The 18,266-nt window shown below is 37.3% G+C and overlaps 2 protein-coding genes and 1 non-coding gene across 3 annotated transcripts; all 3 read right to left on the reverse strand.

The window, feature by feature from the left end:
- Positions 1-194: 194 nt before the first annotated feature.
- Positions 195-12,930, reverse strand: LOC142353731 (NADH dehydrogenase [ubiquinone] iron-sulfur protein 3, mitochondrial-like). Its single transcript, XM_075406076.1, has 4 exons — positions 12,664-12,930; positions 12,060-12,301; positions 9,140-9,288; positions 195-438 (listed from the first exon to the last, which is right to left on the reverse strand). The coding sequence occupies exons 1-4, from the start codon at positions 12,899-12,901 to the stop codon at positions 270-272; spliced, it is 798 nt and encodes a 265-aa protein (XP_075262191.1). The 5' UTR covers positions 12,902-12,930; the 3' UTR covers positions 195-269.
- Trnar-ucu (transfer RNA arginine (anticodon UCU)) lies at positions 9,517-9,589 on the reverse strand. Its single transcript has one exon. It is a non-coding gene; the product is annotated as a tRNA-Arg (tRNA).
- A 1,972-nt stretch (positions 12,931-14,902) lies between the features above and the next one.
- LOC142353503 (5-phosphohydroxy-L-lysine phospho-lyase-like) lies at positions 14,903-16,891 on the reverse strand. The gene has a single exon (XM_075405754.1). It carries the CDS (start codon positions 16,717-16,719, stop codon positions 15,178-15,180), a length of 1,542 nt encoding a protein of 513 aa, XP_075261869.1. The 5' UTR covers positions 16,720-16,891; the 3' UTR covers positions 14,903-15,177.
- Between the last annotated feature and the right edge of the window lie 1,375 nt (positions 16,892-18,266).

Consider the following 18,266-nt stretch of genomic DNA (forward strand, 5'->3'; position numbering starts at 1 on the left):
ACAGTCTTTTACAGCTGACACAGGTCATTAGCCTAATAACCTCCAAGTTTCACCAAGAAACTGGAGTAAATGATGTTGGACCAATTTAGCAAAAGCTTAATCCTAAGAAAGACATGTGGACAGAAATCAAATCCTACACCGCGTTAAGAGACTGGCTTCCGTTTCAAAGGCCCTCCAAAATCAATTTAAAAAGATTCCTCTAAAGTTTAAATTTTTCTGAAACAGCTTTTGACCAAGAAATATAGTTTAACAACTAGTTCAATTCATTTTCATTTCTTCTCTTCTGGTTTTTCTTCTGCTGGTGTCTCTACAGCTGGTTTTATCAAGGGTGTGCGGAACTCTGGGAACTGTTCCCAAGGTGACTCAAGGTCAAACTTCCTGAACTCTTGGGCTAATTCCACTGGTTCCTGCACTATTCGTTGTAATTCGTCATCGTACCTGAACGCAAAAGACAATTCTCAATTGTCAATTTAATACAAACGAATATACATATAACGCTTGAGAAAACAAACTCAGGAAACGTATATTCGATTACTCCTTGGGCGGCCGCGAGCCAAATGAAACCATAAATAAAGCGAGCCAAAAGCAGTTATCTAAAATGCTTAAATTCCGTTTTTCTACATGCGTTAATATAGCTGTCATCCTCCGACCAAATTGGTCATTGATACTGAAGATTACGTTCACTGCCCTGTAATACTACTTGTTATTGGACATTTTACTTAATAGCCAGTGCTATTGGCCAATTGATGCCACAGACAGCTATATCATTGCATTGTTGACATAACATTCAGTGTAAATGACCAGTTTCGCATGTAGTACTGCTGCATTAACGGATAGAAAAATCGCGCACAACAAGTTCCATTTAGCGATTGAAACTCCAAAAAATCACAAAAACACGATAGCAATTGAATGCTAAAGTTCATCACGATCACCCAGTTGATCCAAACTTTACCCTTGCGACGGAGAATAGTTAAATTGGGCGCAAAACGCAAGAAATCATTAGCCAACAAAATTGCTCGGGATTTTAGGAGTCGTCAAACTATATTCCCGATGAATCATTTCAAAAAATAATAAAAATTAATAAAAAAAAATTTTTTTGAACAGAATTATTATAAAACTCGGTTACCATGACTAGGTTTATAAAACAGCAGATCACCAGATTAACAAATCAATTTTCAACAGATCATTTCAGTTTTCCAGGTATGAAATATATGTTTCTATTCTCCCCACTTTGGTCAGGTACGAATAAACACTCGAAAATCAATTAAATTTATTAAATCAATCGTGTTGGAATAGTAAAACCCACACAATCGAGTTTTCAACTAGGATAGTGGAACCCACGCCATCTGGTTTGCATTTATAATACTGAAACGTACATAATCAAAGGTCATGAGACATTAAGGAGTCTTCTTTTGCTTGCAGCTTGCTCACAGTTCTGCGCTTCTTGCTATCAACATTATAGCGTTTCCTCGCATTAGTGTGACGGAAACCGATTTAGCAAGCCTGCTGAAAGCAACTGACAAATAAGCTGAGTACAAACTTCTGTTGGCAGTGAGCAGAGCTATTCGCTTCACAGTCTTTCTCACCAATTCAGAGAGTCCACCAAACGATTCAAAAGCCATGGGAATAAATTGAAAACCTGTGTTGGCACATTGTTGGAAATATTGCTGCAACTTCCTATCTTCCGCAGCTCTCAGGGCAAAACGTGACTTCTTCACCGCATTTGAAATAATACTGGGTAGCAGTGGGGAGGTAATGGTTATATCCAGAGCTGCCGGTTGCCCAGCAGACCAACAAGTTAAGTACACATCTCCAAGTCGAGAATTTGTTTCTGTTATCATGTTTTTCTGCTCGCAAACTGGTGACAGGTTGGCAGCGCTGCAAGCGGAAAACATTTTGTCCCTAAGGCAGTCGTGTCGCGAAATCATATTGCCCCGCCCATGACATGCAACAGCATGATCACCGAGTGTAACCAACGATCCTGTTTTACAATAGGGACATTTTATTTTTCATATATAGGGGAGCGCCCAGTTTGTACTTCACAGCTGCACGAAACGCGTTTGGCAAGAGGTGGAGGCCGAGAGCCGGTTTGGGAGCTGCCGATAACCGTCCTCCTGATTGAGGCAGAGAGCGTGACAAACGAGCTTTCTCTTTCAGATCTTTGATTTTTAAATAATTTATTGAGAGCAACTTCGTCGAGGACGTCCTGTATTTTGCTTTGAGTAAGCTGCGATATTGACAAACCATTCATTTCATCAATCATTTGGGTAAAAGTGTGATCTGCTGTCGGACTTTGGCCAGTTATAAGCTTCACTAATTTAACAGAGTGCGATATCGAACCAATATATGCTGCTTTTATCTGATCAGACGCTCGTCGAATTCCAATTCCAGTTTTACTGATAGGCAAACATGGTTGATGCCATGACTCATTGGACCAGACTGTTCCCAGTATATTCTCGAAACTTGTCCTTTGAAGCGAGTCAAAATCCTGAAAAATATTTACAGCTTCCTCTGATGGTGTATTGCAGCGCAGGGAATATACCCCTTTTTGGTGCAGCCAGGCTATTATGTAGAATACCATGAGCACACTGTGGGTCGTTTATGTACTCCAGGTTCTCCAGTAACTTTCCGATCTTCTGAACACGTTTATGTATCGAGAGAGCAACGAATTGGGGGGATCCAACAGCAGCACCCAGAACTTCAAGTCCCTCCTTACTGTTTCTTTTAATTCTGCTATCGGTCGTTTTCAGAGCTCCTTTTGACCGGACCTCACATTTGTCTCTTCTGAGTTCTAGGCCGCACGTTTTGCCCGAGGCAGTCAATATATCTACAGCCTCGTTCAGTTCGGGTTCTGTTCCAGCAATAATACCATCGCCAAGGTACCAACAGCGCTGGGCCAGATTAGGTATTTTTGATTCAATCTCTTATAGGCCCCAAGGTTAGGGAGAACAACAGAGGACCCAAGGATCTCCTTGTTGCACTCCAGATTAACTTGTTACAGATTTTTTTACTATATTAAAGATGACTAGGCGGTGAGTAGCAATATATGGCAAATGATACAAAACTCGGCATTAATGCAGCTGCATTTAGAATTTGACTTCGTTTAATGGAATATAAGGCGTTCTTAAAATCGATCTAACCTTTCTGCATCCTGTGAAAACTGCAAGTACTACAATGTAATTTTGGTCGCGTGTATGATACTTTCAGTCCCACCCTTGACCCCTACACCAAGTTGTTTAGATGAGAACAGTTCGGCCGACTCTAGTTGTGTTTGTTTTGCTATGCACTTTGCAACCAAACGTTGCAAGACCTCCCCCACAGCTATCGGACGTACACCACCTTTTAATTTCTTTAAAGCAGTTGAAGCACTGCAAAAAACTGGTGCCACTGACACAGGGTGCTGACCTATGCTAGCCAAAGTCACTAGCTTTGTAATGCTTGTAACAGCTTGTTTAGATTGATCAGAAGCAGCGCAATTAACTGTGTGCAAAACGTGTTCGGGGTACATTTTAGATGGACCAGCAGCTGAGAAATTGGGGAAGGTTTCTATTTGGCCAAATACATTTGGCTCAAAAATTTGAAATCTTTAATCTTGAAATTGCAGCCGAGGTTCTTCTTCCAGAGGTTGTAGGGTTTTAAGCTCTCTGAATGTTTGGCTATTATCTGGCGCTACTCCATCGGATGAAAAAATTTCTGCCGCTCTCCCGAATTGGCCTTGGAGGCACAGCGCTTTAGCACGAGCTGCAAGTGCTTCTATGGTTTCAGGAAGGGTCTCTCTTGATTGCTTCATCAATGCAGCTTCATACCTAAGTCCGGCGTAGTCCCCCGCTTTCCAGCTCTCAAACCGTTTTGACAATAAGTTTTTCTGGTTTTGTTTGTGTTTCTTTCCACCTCTATTAGATGCTCGTAATATGCATTCACTAATGGCAAAAAGCGTCTTCCAGTTTTATGTGCGTTTGGCAGCGAGATACATCCCTCGATAGTTTTGGTGAGAACGTCAGACCAACTGAGTCGAAATTTGACAGGTACGTACGTAGTGTTGGAATCTGTTTCTTGCAAATTGTTTCCAAGTCTGGTAGTTCAATAGGATTCATGTTTGATGCACCAGGAGTGACCTCTGTGCTATTTGAATTTGTTTCGCCAGTCAAAACTATCTCGTCAATGCGGGCTGCTATATCACGTGGAATCTTGTGTCTGACAATGAGGAGCTAAATTGAGCGTATGCCCAAATGGATTGTGAGCACACCCATTTGTCAAATTGTGGTCCCCAACTTGTATAACTGATTTTAGTTTCATTGTTTTTGTGGCTTTTCACAGTTATTTTCAACAGTTTGCCTTTCTATCAGGATAAAATTGCACTGTATCAATGAGAACTTGAAAACGGGGGTCAGTGTCATCAACTGTCAAGTTGCTCATTGACTGTGTTAATCCAGAGGATTTTTTTTCTTCACTTAAAGTGTCTGATAACACACTGCCTTCAACAAAGCTAGAACTATCTACTGTTGTATATTCATTATTTTGAACTGAAGAGGGTTCCAGTTTGTTTCCTTTTCTCTTTCCCAATTCTTGTTCTTACTTTCCAAATAAAAAGTATACCTTCTTATATATCGAAGGGAAAATTTATGCCACGAAAAATCCATTTCAAGACCTATGTAAGCGATAAGCGATTTTCTTTAAAAAAATCTGTTGACTAGGAAATCATCTTTACAGCTCAGCCATTTCTGATTTTAGTCAAATAGCTGTTTGCGAAGCTTGCGTCAGCTGCTTTAAGGGAGGGGCTTCAAATAGAATTATTATAGGTTATTACAGATCACTAGTAACATTAAACTGCCACCACTTAAATTCTGCTTACAATTGAGAATGGAAGATAAAATAAGGAGTCAACCATGATTAAACTCACTAAAAAACAAAATGATTTAACAAAATTATTGCATAAAATGGCACAGCGACAAAAATGGCACCAAGCGTTTTCGAGAGCAATTGAAACAGGGGGAAACATAAGCAACTGACGTCAAGCGAATCGCTCACAAACGACTGGTGAGTGATTGGCTTCATTTGCTCGCTGCAGCTTAGAAGGGCTAGCTTAGGCTTAATTAAGGGGAAGGGAGTTTGACCTAAGTGTGGGGAGGGTCAAGCGTTCGGGGTTGCGCGTGCAAATAGGTGTAGGGGTGGACGAGGGGGGAGTACGGAGCGAGTGCATGTGTGTATCGGGGAGAGGGGGGCGGGGGTGGAAGGGAGGGAAGGTCAAGCTCCAAAAACCACCCTTCAAACCGTGAATTTAAGTCTCCTCAACAATTTCGGTGAATCGAAGACTCAGAGACTAGCGAGACGTAAAACGCTTAAGACAGCTGCTCAGGGACTTAATGCCGTCCTTGCTTTACCTGTTTATGAGGACAAAAAGTTAAAAGGGTGAGACGAAAAATCGAATAGAAAAGACCACAAGACTATTAAAAATTAATACAAACATCGTTTGACAGCAATATGTTTAGTTCCCAATGATCACAATCTTTACAAAGCTTAACTTAAATTTGGCAAATTCAATTACTTTGTTCCTCTTAATAATTTACAGCACATAAATATACACTGACGCGGGACAAAAAGCATAGCAAAATTGTGCTGAACCTAAGTATCAAAGAAAAAATAGTTTTTGGAAGTCTATTTGGTCAACTGCTGCCACCTGACGAACAGTAATTTATCAAAATATCGATCACTTTATGACCGCTTCGAATGGGAGGCAAGAGATTCTTATGATGTACAAGCAAATTGGTTGCAAAAAAGTTGCAGCTAGGTCTGTCAGTCGACATTGTTATTAGGTAGGAATATAGGCAAAAAACATTTCTGAATCATAAGCAGAGAGGATTTCCCTGCTAAGAGATGAAAATAGAGATCGCAGAATGTTATCATTACCCGTATTACAAAACTACATTATTTGTTTCAAGTACCTTTCCAAAACTTTGACGACAAATTAGAACATTGTTATACAATTAGGCAAAAAAAAATAGTCAACCGATCATCAGTAAAAATTCTACTTTTACGCCTATCGAAGACGTTGAGAGTCCTAAAGCGATAATGTCAGCAATACAGGCAAAAAAGTGCAGTTTCAAAATGCTGGAATTAGACGTTATTAATTTGATCCGCGCTTTAAAAAAGTTTAAACTGAAATTCGACAATCAAGAAAGGAAATAATAAATACGATAAGTTTCCTTATTTATGTGCTCTCCTTGAATCAATACATTAGAAAATCTTACAAAAAAATCAAACTAAAGCATTGCAGAATGGAGTCGCTAAACTCCGTTCAATAAACAAGATGAAACGAAAACAAAACCTGAACGGGTGTCCATGAAATATCATACTGAGAACACAAGGCACAACTAAATAAACACGCAACGTTGCAATGAAAACGCTCACGCTTTTCCCCTAGATCAGTGTCATGTTCTTAGCTGAATCATTTGCGTGGTTAAATAACACAGGACTAAACAGAACACGGTTACCAAAATGACAAATGTCAGCTAATACTTGACCACCTCTCACAAATGCAAACGTCAATTTTATTTTTGGGCACAGAAAAAAAACTAATACTGTAAAATCCAAAGTAGTTGACACGTTTCGACCAAAAAAGTTAGGTTCAAAACTGTTATACATACTGTTCAATACTGTGTGAGGATGAGCTCTTACTTAACCATTGCGTCAGGTTGACCACAGCCTGACCAATGTTGGCGGCAATGATGGTACCACGTGAAAGTTTCAGACGCAAAAAAAGTGGCTATAGTCACAAAAAAGAGCAATTCTGCTCATAAAAAGATCAGTCTGAAATGTGGGGAATAATAAGAAAAAGGACAGGTGAAAACAGGCCGCTGTGGCCTAATGGTGTTCCGCAGCGATTACGCAGGAATCAAAATTATTATTATTATTATTATTATTATTATTATTATTATTATTATTATTATTATTATTATTATTATTATTACAATTATAGAGTCGTATCATACACATCAAAAAAAATTATTGAGGGTGTATCATACACAGTGAATTATTGAGGTCGTATCATACATTGAATTCCTCAAACTCAATTTTTTAACTAAAAATGTTCAGATGTTTTGTCTGCGCATTTTATCCAAGCCCAAAACAGACCTGCTTGCTGAATATTGACTCTGCACAAAAGATAAAAACCAATAATAATTGACCACAAAGTTTGCATAGCAAATTCTGAATTATTAAAGGCGCTTCATACACATTTTTGTGAATTGACCAAACTGGGCCTAAATTGTTAGGAACTACTTTACGAATTGAAAAAGGGACCTCTTTTAGAGCTCCTTTCTAAAGAAGGGCTGTTTTTGAGAATTTTTGAAAAAAATTATTTTTAATTATTAGGGCGCACTATACAGCCCAATTTTTGGAAAAAGTTGTTCCAACATTTCTTTATAGGACAAACTGGACATGCTGCAATCAGTCTCTTAAAACGTAGCTTTCTACCTTCAAATTTGGTCTTCCACACTTATCAGTGGCATACCAAGCGATACCCGCCTTTAACACAGCGACATCCTTGGCATCTATGTACATATCATGTTTTCATCAGTAATAATGTTTTTCATTTGCCAATTTAAATTCAATCAGTTTTTTGAAGTACTTGGCTCGCGTCAACCTCGTTCTCCGGTAGGAAAATACAAAGTCACCCTTCTGAATTGAATCTCTGGCAAAAAAATTCGTAATTTTTATCAAGGAAAATTTTTAAAAAATTTTTTAGGAAAATTTCTCTTATGATATTTCTCTACGTCATCTTTGTTCGCTTCTTCAAAACTATGCAAATTATGCTTCTCGTTTCTCTCTTTGGTTTCGCTGAGTGAACTGAGCGAAGCAGCGGTAATTGAATTATCTAGTTCATCAAGCAAGCACAATTTATCTAGTGATCTATCAAATATGATATCAAATTCTGAATCAAAACCATCCATTTTGAACTGAAATCAAAACAGTTTGTCAAGATCAGTGTAAAGTGTAACATCTGAAGGTTTGCAGTGGAATATAGGAGACAAAACTACCGCTAACAGCAGGTTGTCTTAAGAATATGCCGTCGGAAACAAAGTTTTTAAAAAATTTATCTTAATCTGCATATAGATGTTTTTCGACGTCATTTTTGTTGTCCATTTTTCAGAACCTCGCAAACCACGCTTTTCGTTGCTCTCTTTGGATTCTAAGAGTGAACTTAGTGTAGCGACGCTAATTGGGTTATCTAGTTCATCAAATAACCATAATTCCAGTGATAAACTATCAACTTTGGTATCAAATTCTGAATGAAAATCATCCATTTTGAACTGAAATCAAAACAATTTGTCAAAATCAGTTTTATGCTTAACATCAGAAGGATTGCATTGGAATGTATTAGGCAGATATATTGCTAAAAGCAGGTTGCCTGACGAATAAGGGCGTGCTCCGAACAGAACAACACATTTACAACTAAGTGAAAGTAATGTTTTCAGCAAAAAAACCTCACATAATAACATCGTTACTACGGTACAAACTTGCTGTTACAAGGAGCGAAACCCTAAAGCCCAGTAGAAAGCGCTGTTGCTACTTTTGTGGGAAAAAATCAAGTTTTTTACAAAAAAATAACCTCAGAGAATTTTTTTGTATGATACGCCCTCAATAATTTTTTTTTAGTAATAATAATTCTTGAAAAAATTTGAGCACCGTTGGGGCTCAATTTTTTTTCTGTCGATGAAATTGGACCTACAATCCAAATCTGTGTTCAAAATTTCATTCAAAAAAGCGGTTGGCTCAGGGTTTTCCGAGGGCGTATCATACAATGATATTTCAAATCCGGCCAGGGCGCATCATACACTTTATCATTGTATGATGCGACCTCAATAATAATAATTATTATTATTAGTATTATTATTATTATTATTATTATTATTATTATTATTATTATTATTATTATTATTATTATTATTATTATTATTATTATTATTATTATTATTATTATTATTATTATTATTATTATTATTATTATTATTATTATTATTATTATTATTATTATTATTATTATTATTATTATTATTATTATTATTATTATTATTATTATTACATTCATTCATAGATTATGAAAGCGTAAACTATGTTTTGTGGACCATGATTCAGTTACCTGATTTCTACAAAACCCGAGAGAGGGAAATCTTTGCGGAGAGGGTGTCCTTCGAATCCGTAATCAGTCAAGATCCTCCTGAGGTCGGGGTGATTGGCGAAGAAGATACCGAACATGTCCCACAGCTCTCGCTCGTACCAGTCAGCCGCCTGTAAACAACTCAAAATTGGGAAAATATTGATCAAGTCAACAGGGATCATATTGACGCAATGATGGGAAATGAAAACACTGAAGGGACTGAATAAACCTTCGCTGTTTTGGTGAATTTGGCACAAAAGATCGCTAATTTATAGGCCAATAGTTTTGATATAGACCCTCAAGTAATTAGTTCTCATAAAACTGATTAAAAGCATCCTCGGTACCTAATCTATTAAAAGCATCCTCGGCGGGATTCGAACCCGCGACCTCTGGATTAGAAGTCCAGCGCGCTATCCACTGCGCTACGAGGACTTGTCTTCTCTTTCCGGGTGGATTTTGGGTTTAATTGGTTCTTAATGATATCACTTTAACTTACGCAACATTACCAGTAAATTTAAATCATAAAAACGAGCTGAAAACTCAAAAAAGATGGAGAGCAGCAAATGAAAGATCGAGGCAGTAAATAGCAACACAACTGTAACTGAAATCCATTTAAACTGTTCAAATCAAATTGAAGGTGATTATCATAACTAATATTACAAACATAACCCACTAACTTCGGGCGAATTGCTCTCAAACGACCAGCGAGTGAGTGGGGGGGGGGGGGGGGGTTAAGAGCCGCCTTTCGCACCATGAAATTGTTGCCTCAAAACTGTTTTGGCGAATCGCATTATTAGAGACTGGTTAGGCGTAAGGTTCTGAGAGACTTTAATGCCCTCCGGGAGTTACATGTTTCTCCCGTTTTTGAAAGCGAAGCGAAAAATGAGTCAAGCGAGATATCGTATAAAAACAGCCGGTAGAATACCCGAAACGACTTGAAGAGTCGTGCAATAATTACCCAGGCTAATGTATTAGTACCCGGGCTAAATTCATCGAAAACCGAAGTCAACGTTCCAAAACAGAAGGCAACCTTCGAAAGCAGATGTCAAGACTCGAAAATTGAAAGTAGTGAACAAGCTTGCGTCAGCTAGAAAAAAAACTGTAGAATCTCAATACTCAAGACCACAGGACTTATACAATTGCTACAAGTTTTCAGAGCAATTAATCATTAGGATATTACAATCACGAGAGACATCAAGGGCTCTTGTCTTGGTAGGCGGGGGGGGGGAGGTGTAGTTGGAAAGGGGCAGTTTTGTAGTCTTTGTGCGGGAGGTATGGGGTAGCTGAGGGAGGGCTTGGTGGATGAGGGGTGAGTTGAGGGCGGCGAGGTGTCTGCAGTTCAAATAGGGAGGAGAGACTTATGGCAAAACTTCTCATAATGATCTTTTCACTTTGAGTATTACCAGCAGCTCCTAATTTTATGTATTATTACCTAGGCTACTGTTAAAGTCCAATGTTCGAAAACAGAAGTCAACGTTCCAAAACAGAAGCCAACGTTCGAAAGCAGACGTCAAGACTCGAAAAGAAGAGTCAACATTTCAAGTCGTGAACAAACTTGCGTCAGCAAGAAAAACCTGTAGAATCAATCTCAATACTCCCCTTCGAGTCGTAAAAGACCACAATACTTATACAATTGCTACACGTTTTTGTCTGAGAGCAATTAATCATTAAGACATTAGAATCACGAGACATCGACAATGTTCCTTTGCTAAGGCAAAATGGAAAACCACCAAAATTAAGCTCCCATTGATTCCCATAAATAACCCCTGTTGAGATTTTAAAAAGAACAAAAACAAGCTAGCATATTGCCAGAAAATAGCCGACCGGTCTTCATAGATTTGCAGCTTCAAAAAGATAATAAAAGCAGGCCAAAGAAACTCCTTTTTTACAAAGCTGAGACGTTATACTTTCAATCAGCAAGTACTTTGAACCGAACGAGAGAAGAATAAAATTACCCAAGGAAATTCATAAATATTTCACGCAAAATGTTGAACAAGCTGTGGTAGAAACTAAGGTAAAGCAAAACATATTTTTATTCGACGAAGTAAAAAAACCTAGCCGGAAAAACTCCGGAAACGAATCAAGGACACAAATACATAAATAGATAGGACATAATAATTTGACAAAATCAGGTACTTTTGAGGAAAAATGAAAAACTCCAGATATTGACAAAAAATTCCAACTTTTCGATATCTTGTCACAGTTCTCAGCAAAAACACCGTTTTATAGTATCAAAACCGTGCTTGATTCAAAAATTATCTGTGAGCAATCCGTTTCTATTCACACACCAATGAAGGCAATGAAATCAAGCAATAGGCAAAACGATTCAATAGTCTTAAAAACCACAAAATGGTCGAAAACCTCCAAATTAGCACAAAAACCATATTAATTACCAAAGTACTTAAAAAAACTATCACTTCAAACTTAATAACAATTAATATAGCTGAGGCAAATCTCTCAACTGAAAAAAAAGTTAAAACGAAAAATTCCTTAAGAAGCGGCATGTGAACAAAAAAGAAGGCTAACTTGAAAAAAAATCTTTCGCACATCAATTTCTCACTCTCTCGAAAATAATGGTATGAACAAGAAAGCGGTATCTTTTTGCTTCACTCTCTAATTTGTTTAACACTCAAACCACACCAATTTTTTTGCGTTGTTTCCGCTTGAAAATTGAATCCAATAAAACTGATTTTAAAAGAGACTTCTCCAATACTCCTCTTCGAATCGTTAAAATAGGCCTGCTAGAATAGCCTGCTGAAATGAGCGCAGCAGTAAGAAATAAAATCAATTAATTTTAATGCTTACGAAACTTAGCAGGAATCAGGGCAAGTTGAAAAAAATAATCTGCCTAAAACATTACAACGAATCTTGCAAAAATAGATGGGACAGAGCATGCTCTAACCTTATGAACACTGTAAATGCTTTCCACAGGCGTCAGCTCATCGGTGTATGTCTTCACTCTAACCCTGGAGTTGTATCTGAGACTGAGCAGATTGTAGATAAGTTCGAACCTGTAAGGCCTCCCGGGCACATCGATCGCTGTCAAGTCTGCCAGACTCTTGAACTGCGCATTGTGATGGTCTTTGAGGAACATAATGACTGGCACCACTCCATCCGGGTGGATACATAGTTCCAGTTCATCACCTATAAACAAAAGCGAGACCCATCATTACGGACCGCTGTCGTGTATGAATACGCGTTTTTCAAAATTTTATTCCGCGTCGAATTATACAATTCTTTTATTTGATACAATCTTTTAGAGTTATCAATGAATGACAGCATTTTCTTTTCACTTTATCCAGGGATCGATAATTAAGGATTTTCCAAATATCCCAGCCAAGATTTAACAATCCTAAGCATTTTAGTACCCTTTAACTTTTTTGACCAAAATTTCAACACATCCTTTGGGTCCGTATTTTAAAGAAAACGTCTAAATTTCCCTCTGAGACCCCTGACTGCTTCTTAAAATTTTGCTGTCGCTTTTAATTGATAACAAGAAAAATTACCGTGTTGTATCATAACTCTTTGCACGTATTTCGGCAGGCAATCAGCAACATACTGTCCGAATGTTCTCAAACGTTCCGTGGTTTCAACTGGTACTTTTGTACGGTGCAATGAATTCTCACTGCTGCTAGTTGTTGCTGCAGTTCTGTAAGATGTAATTGATAAAAATTTGGGAGCGGAAAATGTCCACGATCGCTGCAGAGACTCAGAAGTAATGCCAAGAAGCTTTCGAATTGACATTCTTTATCTGAAAATCGAAATGATAATTAACAAACAGCCCTGAAAATTATGTTTGCGTGAAAGTTACAGTTTAAATATTTCAGCCGTCAAGATGAAATTAACACTTTTGTTTATTGTCAAGCTATTATCTCTGAACGCTAGAGGGAATGGTTAATAATTATTATCAAATTTTGCATTTCTCTACCTAGGAATCAGTAGTAACTAATAGCAAAAAAATCCGGTTACGCAGACAAGCTAATAAGAAGTACATTTTTTTGATTTGAGACATTTTGTTATTTCTGCAAAACTATCGCAAAAAAGCCGTAGATAAAGCTTCATTGTTGCATCGCAACCAGTGATAACCAACATTCCAACAGTGGGCAAATCAGGTCAAACAGTTGCTCAGTTCCATTTTATTTAAAATCTCGGAATAAAAAACAATTTTGAATTTTTTTTAGAAATTTAAAATTTTTAAAGCTAAGTTTTCTGTAACATTCAAATTGGTTACACTTATTGGGACAAATATTGGGGGTTAATATTCAGAACAATTTAAGTTTCTTTGCTGATAAATTCAATTACAAAAGTTGCATATCAATCAGATGAAATAAACTATATTAAAAATTTATGAAATGTTTTAGCACGTACCAAATAGGCAAACTAAACTTATCTATCTAGAGCAAACTGGGCACTCTCAAATTAGCCTCGAATTTGTTTGTAGAAGACATTAGCGTAAAGAGGAAAAATTACGGGTCTTAATGTTGTACCCTGTCGAAGAACACTATGGTAAGCAGTTTTATCCGATAACATGACAAGAAGTTAAAGTCGAGCTCGATTCGATTTTTTTTATAAAACGACAATTATGAAAAACTAAAACTATCAATTTTTTAAAGAAAAAATCATGCAAAAATACATTGAAACCTTTAGCAACATCTAAAAGTGATCTATTTCATAATAATTTCCCAAGTGACTTATTAGCCTCTTAGTTAAACATAAACCGACTAACGTCGCTCAAATTGCTCTCGAACGACAGGCGGGGCAATTTAATTCAGATGGAGGGATTTCTAGCACGTGATCTGGATAAAAATCTGCGACACTAACCACTACCCTTCGGAGCTTTGCACCGTAATTGCTTAGGTCGCTTTCGTCTCAGCAACAGAAATAAATTCTGAATGAGAGCAAATTAGACCAGGCAAAAATCAAGTCAAGCATGAGAAAGACACTCGAGAAGTGAAATAAAAATTCTCTAGAAAAAATTTTCATAAAGAGACATGTTTACAAAAAATGACTCACACTTCGTTCGAGAGCAAATTAAATAAGCGTAGCTTGTGTTAAAGACTCAGTACTTTGATAGCTAAAGTATTTTGTTTCAGTATTTTGTTTCGCCGTTCACCAGTTTATTCAAGGTCTTCCAAGAAACGATTGATCAGAAGTCTGTCCAATTCGTCAATGATTTTTTACAAATCCAACGATGTCAAGAAATAAACTTTTTGTTGAAATATTAAAAGAAACACTTCGGCCATTGAAGATGCCCATTTCTCTAGAAGCATAGGACTTCTTCCACAAAACCACCTTTGCTGTTCTTTGATCTATTTCTTCCAGTAAAACCCCATTTTTGTTTTTGAGCTTTTGAAGAATTCATTCAAATAAATATTCTTGTTGCAGCTCTACACACTTTCCATTAGCCAAATTCCTCCACTTTTGAATGATGCCAGCACGTCATTTTTTCATCGTTTTAAACAGGTAAAAACGGATGTTTTTTAAAAAAAAACAAATCAGTTTCTGGTTTTAGTTATTACTCACTGTTTTATCAACAATTTTTCCTCGGAACGATGAGCCAGTTCAATCTCGATTGGTGCGTGTACATCAAGAATACAATTCGTATCAATCAGATAAAAATGAACCATAAAAAGGAGAGTTGTTGCTTTTTCATGACAAACTTATTTTAGGAGCTACAAAAAATGTATTTTTTTCGGAGATCATGCTTTAAAATGCTAACAGTTCGAACATAGTACATGACCTCGCTTCCGGAAAGAAACAGAAAAATATATTTAAAAAACAGAATAAATTATACTAATTTTGATTTCCCTTACACCTGCTATAATTAATGACGCAGAAGTTCTTCACCTTCAACATATACGAAAGAGAATTTCTATTGCAATGAATTCAAGCATATATAATTTTCTACCATAAAAAATAATGCCGTTTTTCCGCAGTTAGGCAATAGCACCAGAACTTACATATTAACTAAGTGAGCAATGTTTACTAATATATTGTGAAATAAATTAGTTGCTTTTAAATTATTTCAGTTTAGGACTGTTATCCAGGCTATGTTCTTCAGAACTTGAAAGTGTGGCCTCCATTTCTGACAAAATTCGATCAATGCTCTCATACACGCAATCAGAGTCTTCCTTGTTGAAACACATTGGCGGCTTAAACTTGACCACAGAATTGAACCTCCCGTCAAGATTGATCAGAATCCGATCTTCTCGCATCATTCGCATCTGAAGATCATCAGCTTCCTTGGTAGCTGGTTCAAGCGTACCTTTCTTTCGAATGAGTTCGAAACCCACAAATAGTCCTTGTCCACGCACATCGGCTATCATCCAGTGTTTTTGTTTCAGTTTCTCGAGCAGATGCTTTAAATAATTGCCAACTTCAAGCGCATGTTGTTGAAGCCTTTCTTTCTCAATTATTTCGAGGACTGACAGACCAGCTGCCATAGCACACGGCGCACCTCCGAAAGTATTGAAATAGGTTCGTTTTCCAGCGCAAAAAGCGTTAGCGACATTCTCAGTAACAACTAACGCACTGAGCGGATATCCGTTTGCGATCGGCTTTCCAACAGATACAATATCTGGCACCACCTCATGCATCTCAAATGCCCAGAAATGGGTTCCAATTCTTCCGAAGCCCGTCTGGACTTCATCGGCGATTGTCAAGATATCCTCTTTACGGAGAAGCTCGTAAACTCGTTTCAAGTAATTCTTGGGGAAAACGATTTGACCAGCACACGAAGGCAATGACTCGGCTATGAAAGCTGCAATAGAACACTTTCCGTTTTCATCTCTCTCGCTTTCAATTATATCTGCAACTGAGTTCACATAAGCATTGCATTGCTCCGTTTCGTCTTGAATATGGGCAAACTTCCCTCTTAAAGGGTCCGGAATGGGCACCAGCTTGACATAGTCATTCTTTCCAAGATCGGCGAATCCATAAGGAAGCTTTCCGTCTTTTTTCTTGTAATCCGAGAGACGCATCGTCGTTTCCAAGTGACCATGGTACGCCATTTCTAGACACATAATCTTCTGTCGTTTGCCTTTATGGTACGCTCTTGACATTTGCACAGCTAAATCAATCGCTTCAGAGCCGGAGTTTGCAAAATAACAAAAGTCTAAACCTTCAGGGAATTTGTCTGTCAATTTCTTAGCATAAAGTGAATGTTTGTCACTAAGAAAGCGACTGTTTACGTTGAGAGTCAACATTTGCTTGTAAACGGCTTCTGCAACTTCGGGGTGCGAATGTCCCACGTGGTTCACATTGGAATTACAGTCCAGGTATTGATTTCCCTCTTCGTCATAGAGATATTGACCTTTCCCTCTGATAATTTTAAGAGGATCTTCTTTGAAAAATATATCTACATTTGGTCCGACATGTTCCTGTCTTAGCCGTTTTGTTTCGTTTTTAAGAAGTGTTATTTCTTTTTCGTTTGAGACGTCAGCTGAACGTTTCGGGTTTTCAGTTTGTGTGAAATCATTGTTGTTGTTGTTGATCGGTGTTGAAACTTTGTTGATTCCGCGCTTTAAAGTCACGTCAGGTGCCATTAAGCAAACTGAAGCCATTTCTATCGTTCACAGCACTTAGTGATATATCAGAAAAACGAGAAAATTATTAATCAAGGACTAGTTCAGATCAGTTCAAAGGAAGAAGAACTTGACTTAATCAGAATATGTTATAAAATGGAGGTGAAATCGTGAACGCAGACGCTTCAGATTGAGTTATCAGTTGTGGTTTCACTTATAAACAATAGAGGATGGTACCATTAATGATTTGCAAATAGAATCACAAACTATCTATTGTTAAGTGATATCATGTGATGGAATAGTTATGTATTCATTCAGTTCTCAATGACCTCAATTGATGTGGGGCGATCTCAATCAATTTTCGTGACCTCGCGTGACTACCAAAAAAGATACGCTGAGATCTGACCCGATTGCCATAAATAGAAATATCACACCACTTCGTCTTTGATGCTAACGTAGAGACACATCATAACATTGGGTGATTGCAACAAAATGATCACTATAGCAGCATTTTGGATCCGTAGAATCTTCAGTTTTTTGTTTCTTAAGCAAACAATTAGACAATTTACAAACCACCAAAAAATACAACGAATTAAATGAAAATCTTGTAAAAAAAACTCTGAATTGACCACCATACAAAATGTAAAGATCCAACAAAATAAGTTGCAATTGAAAATGGTAGGACTGTGAACTTTCGCAGGCGAAAAAAAGCGTTTTAATCTAATTTCGAAAAATTAATTTCTCAAGAATGAGAGAATATCAAATACTGATATTTACAGTACGAATTTAGAGATTAGGGACCTGATTAATAGATCAGGATCATTTAATTTGGGAACTGAAAAGGCTCAGAAGCTGCTCGTATATGAAGTCACGTATCAATGAGAAAATTATATAAATTGCAATCTTATCACAATGACGAGTAAATATTTTTGCTCTTGAGCTAAATTTAAATCATTTGTTTTTTTTCAGTTATTTGTTTCCACTTCGCTGTTGAAATATCTTGGTCAAATTCACATATTCCTTAAATCTAAGTTTTTCATGATACTGAAATCAAATTTCAAGTAAAACAAGGAGGCTCGGTAATGTGCGTACGCACATAATGTTCCGACCCCACTCATCCACATTCTTGACATAATTGGCTACCAAATGAAGAGATAGAGAACTCAAAAACAAGCATACCGTTCAATAAACAACCAATGAAATACAATAATGCCACGCTAGAGGGCCGATGTAAGTTGTTGGTAATATGACTACTAGAAAAAACATTAATAAAAATCTAACAACAAACATTATTTACGACCAAAACTTGATGTCTATAACAAAAAAAACCTGAACAAAATGATACTCGCATCAGATAAAACCCAAACAAAACAATTTGAGCTAAATTTAAGCTATTAGAAAAGATATGGGACCAGTCCTCAATGCGACTGGATAACAGGTTGACAAACAAGAGCAAAGAGGTGCGAAGTTCAAAAATACGTTTCTATTTTTGAAAACAATTAATATAACAAATATTAATATCGTCAGATATCAACGGAAATCACTAAATGTTCATGTAAATCTCTATGGCTAGCAATTGAGACACC

This window comes from Convolutriloba macropyga, chromosome 14 (genome assembly GCF_964194025.1).
Source record: "Convolutriloba macropyga chromosome 14, txConMacr16.3, whole genome shotgun sequence".
Taxonomy (NCBI): domain Eukaryota; kingdom Metazoa; phylum Xenacoelomorpha; order Acoela; family Convolutidae; genus Convolutriloba; species Convolutriloba macropyga.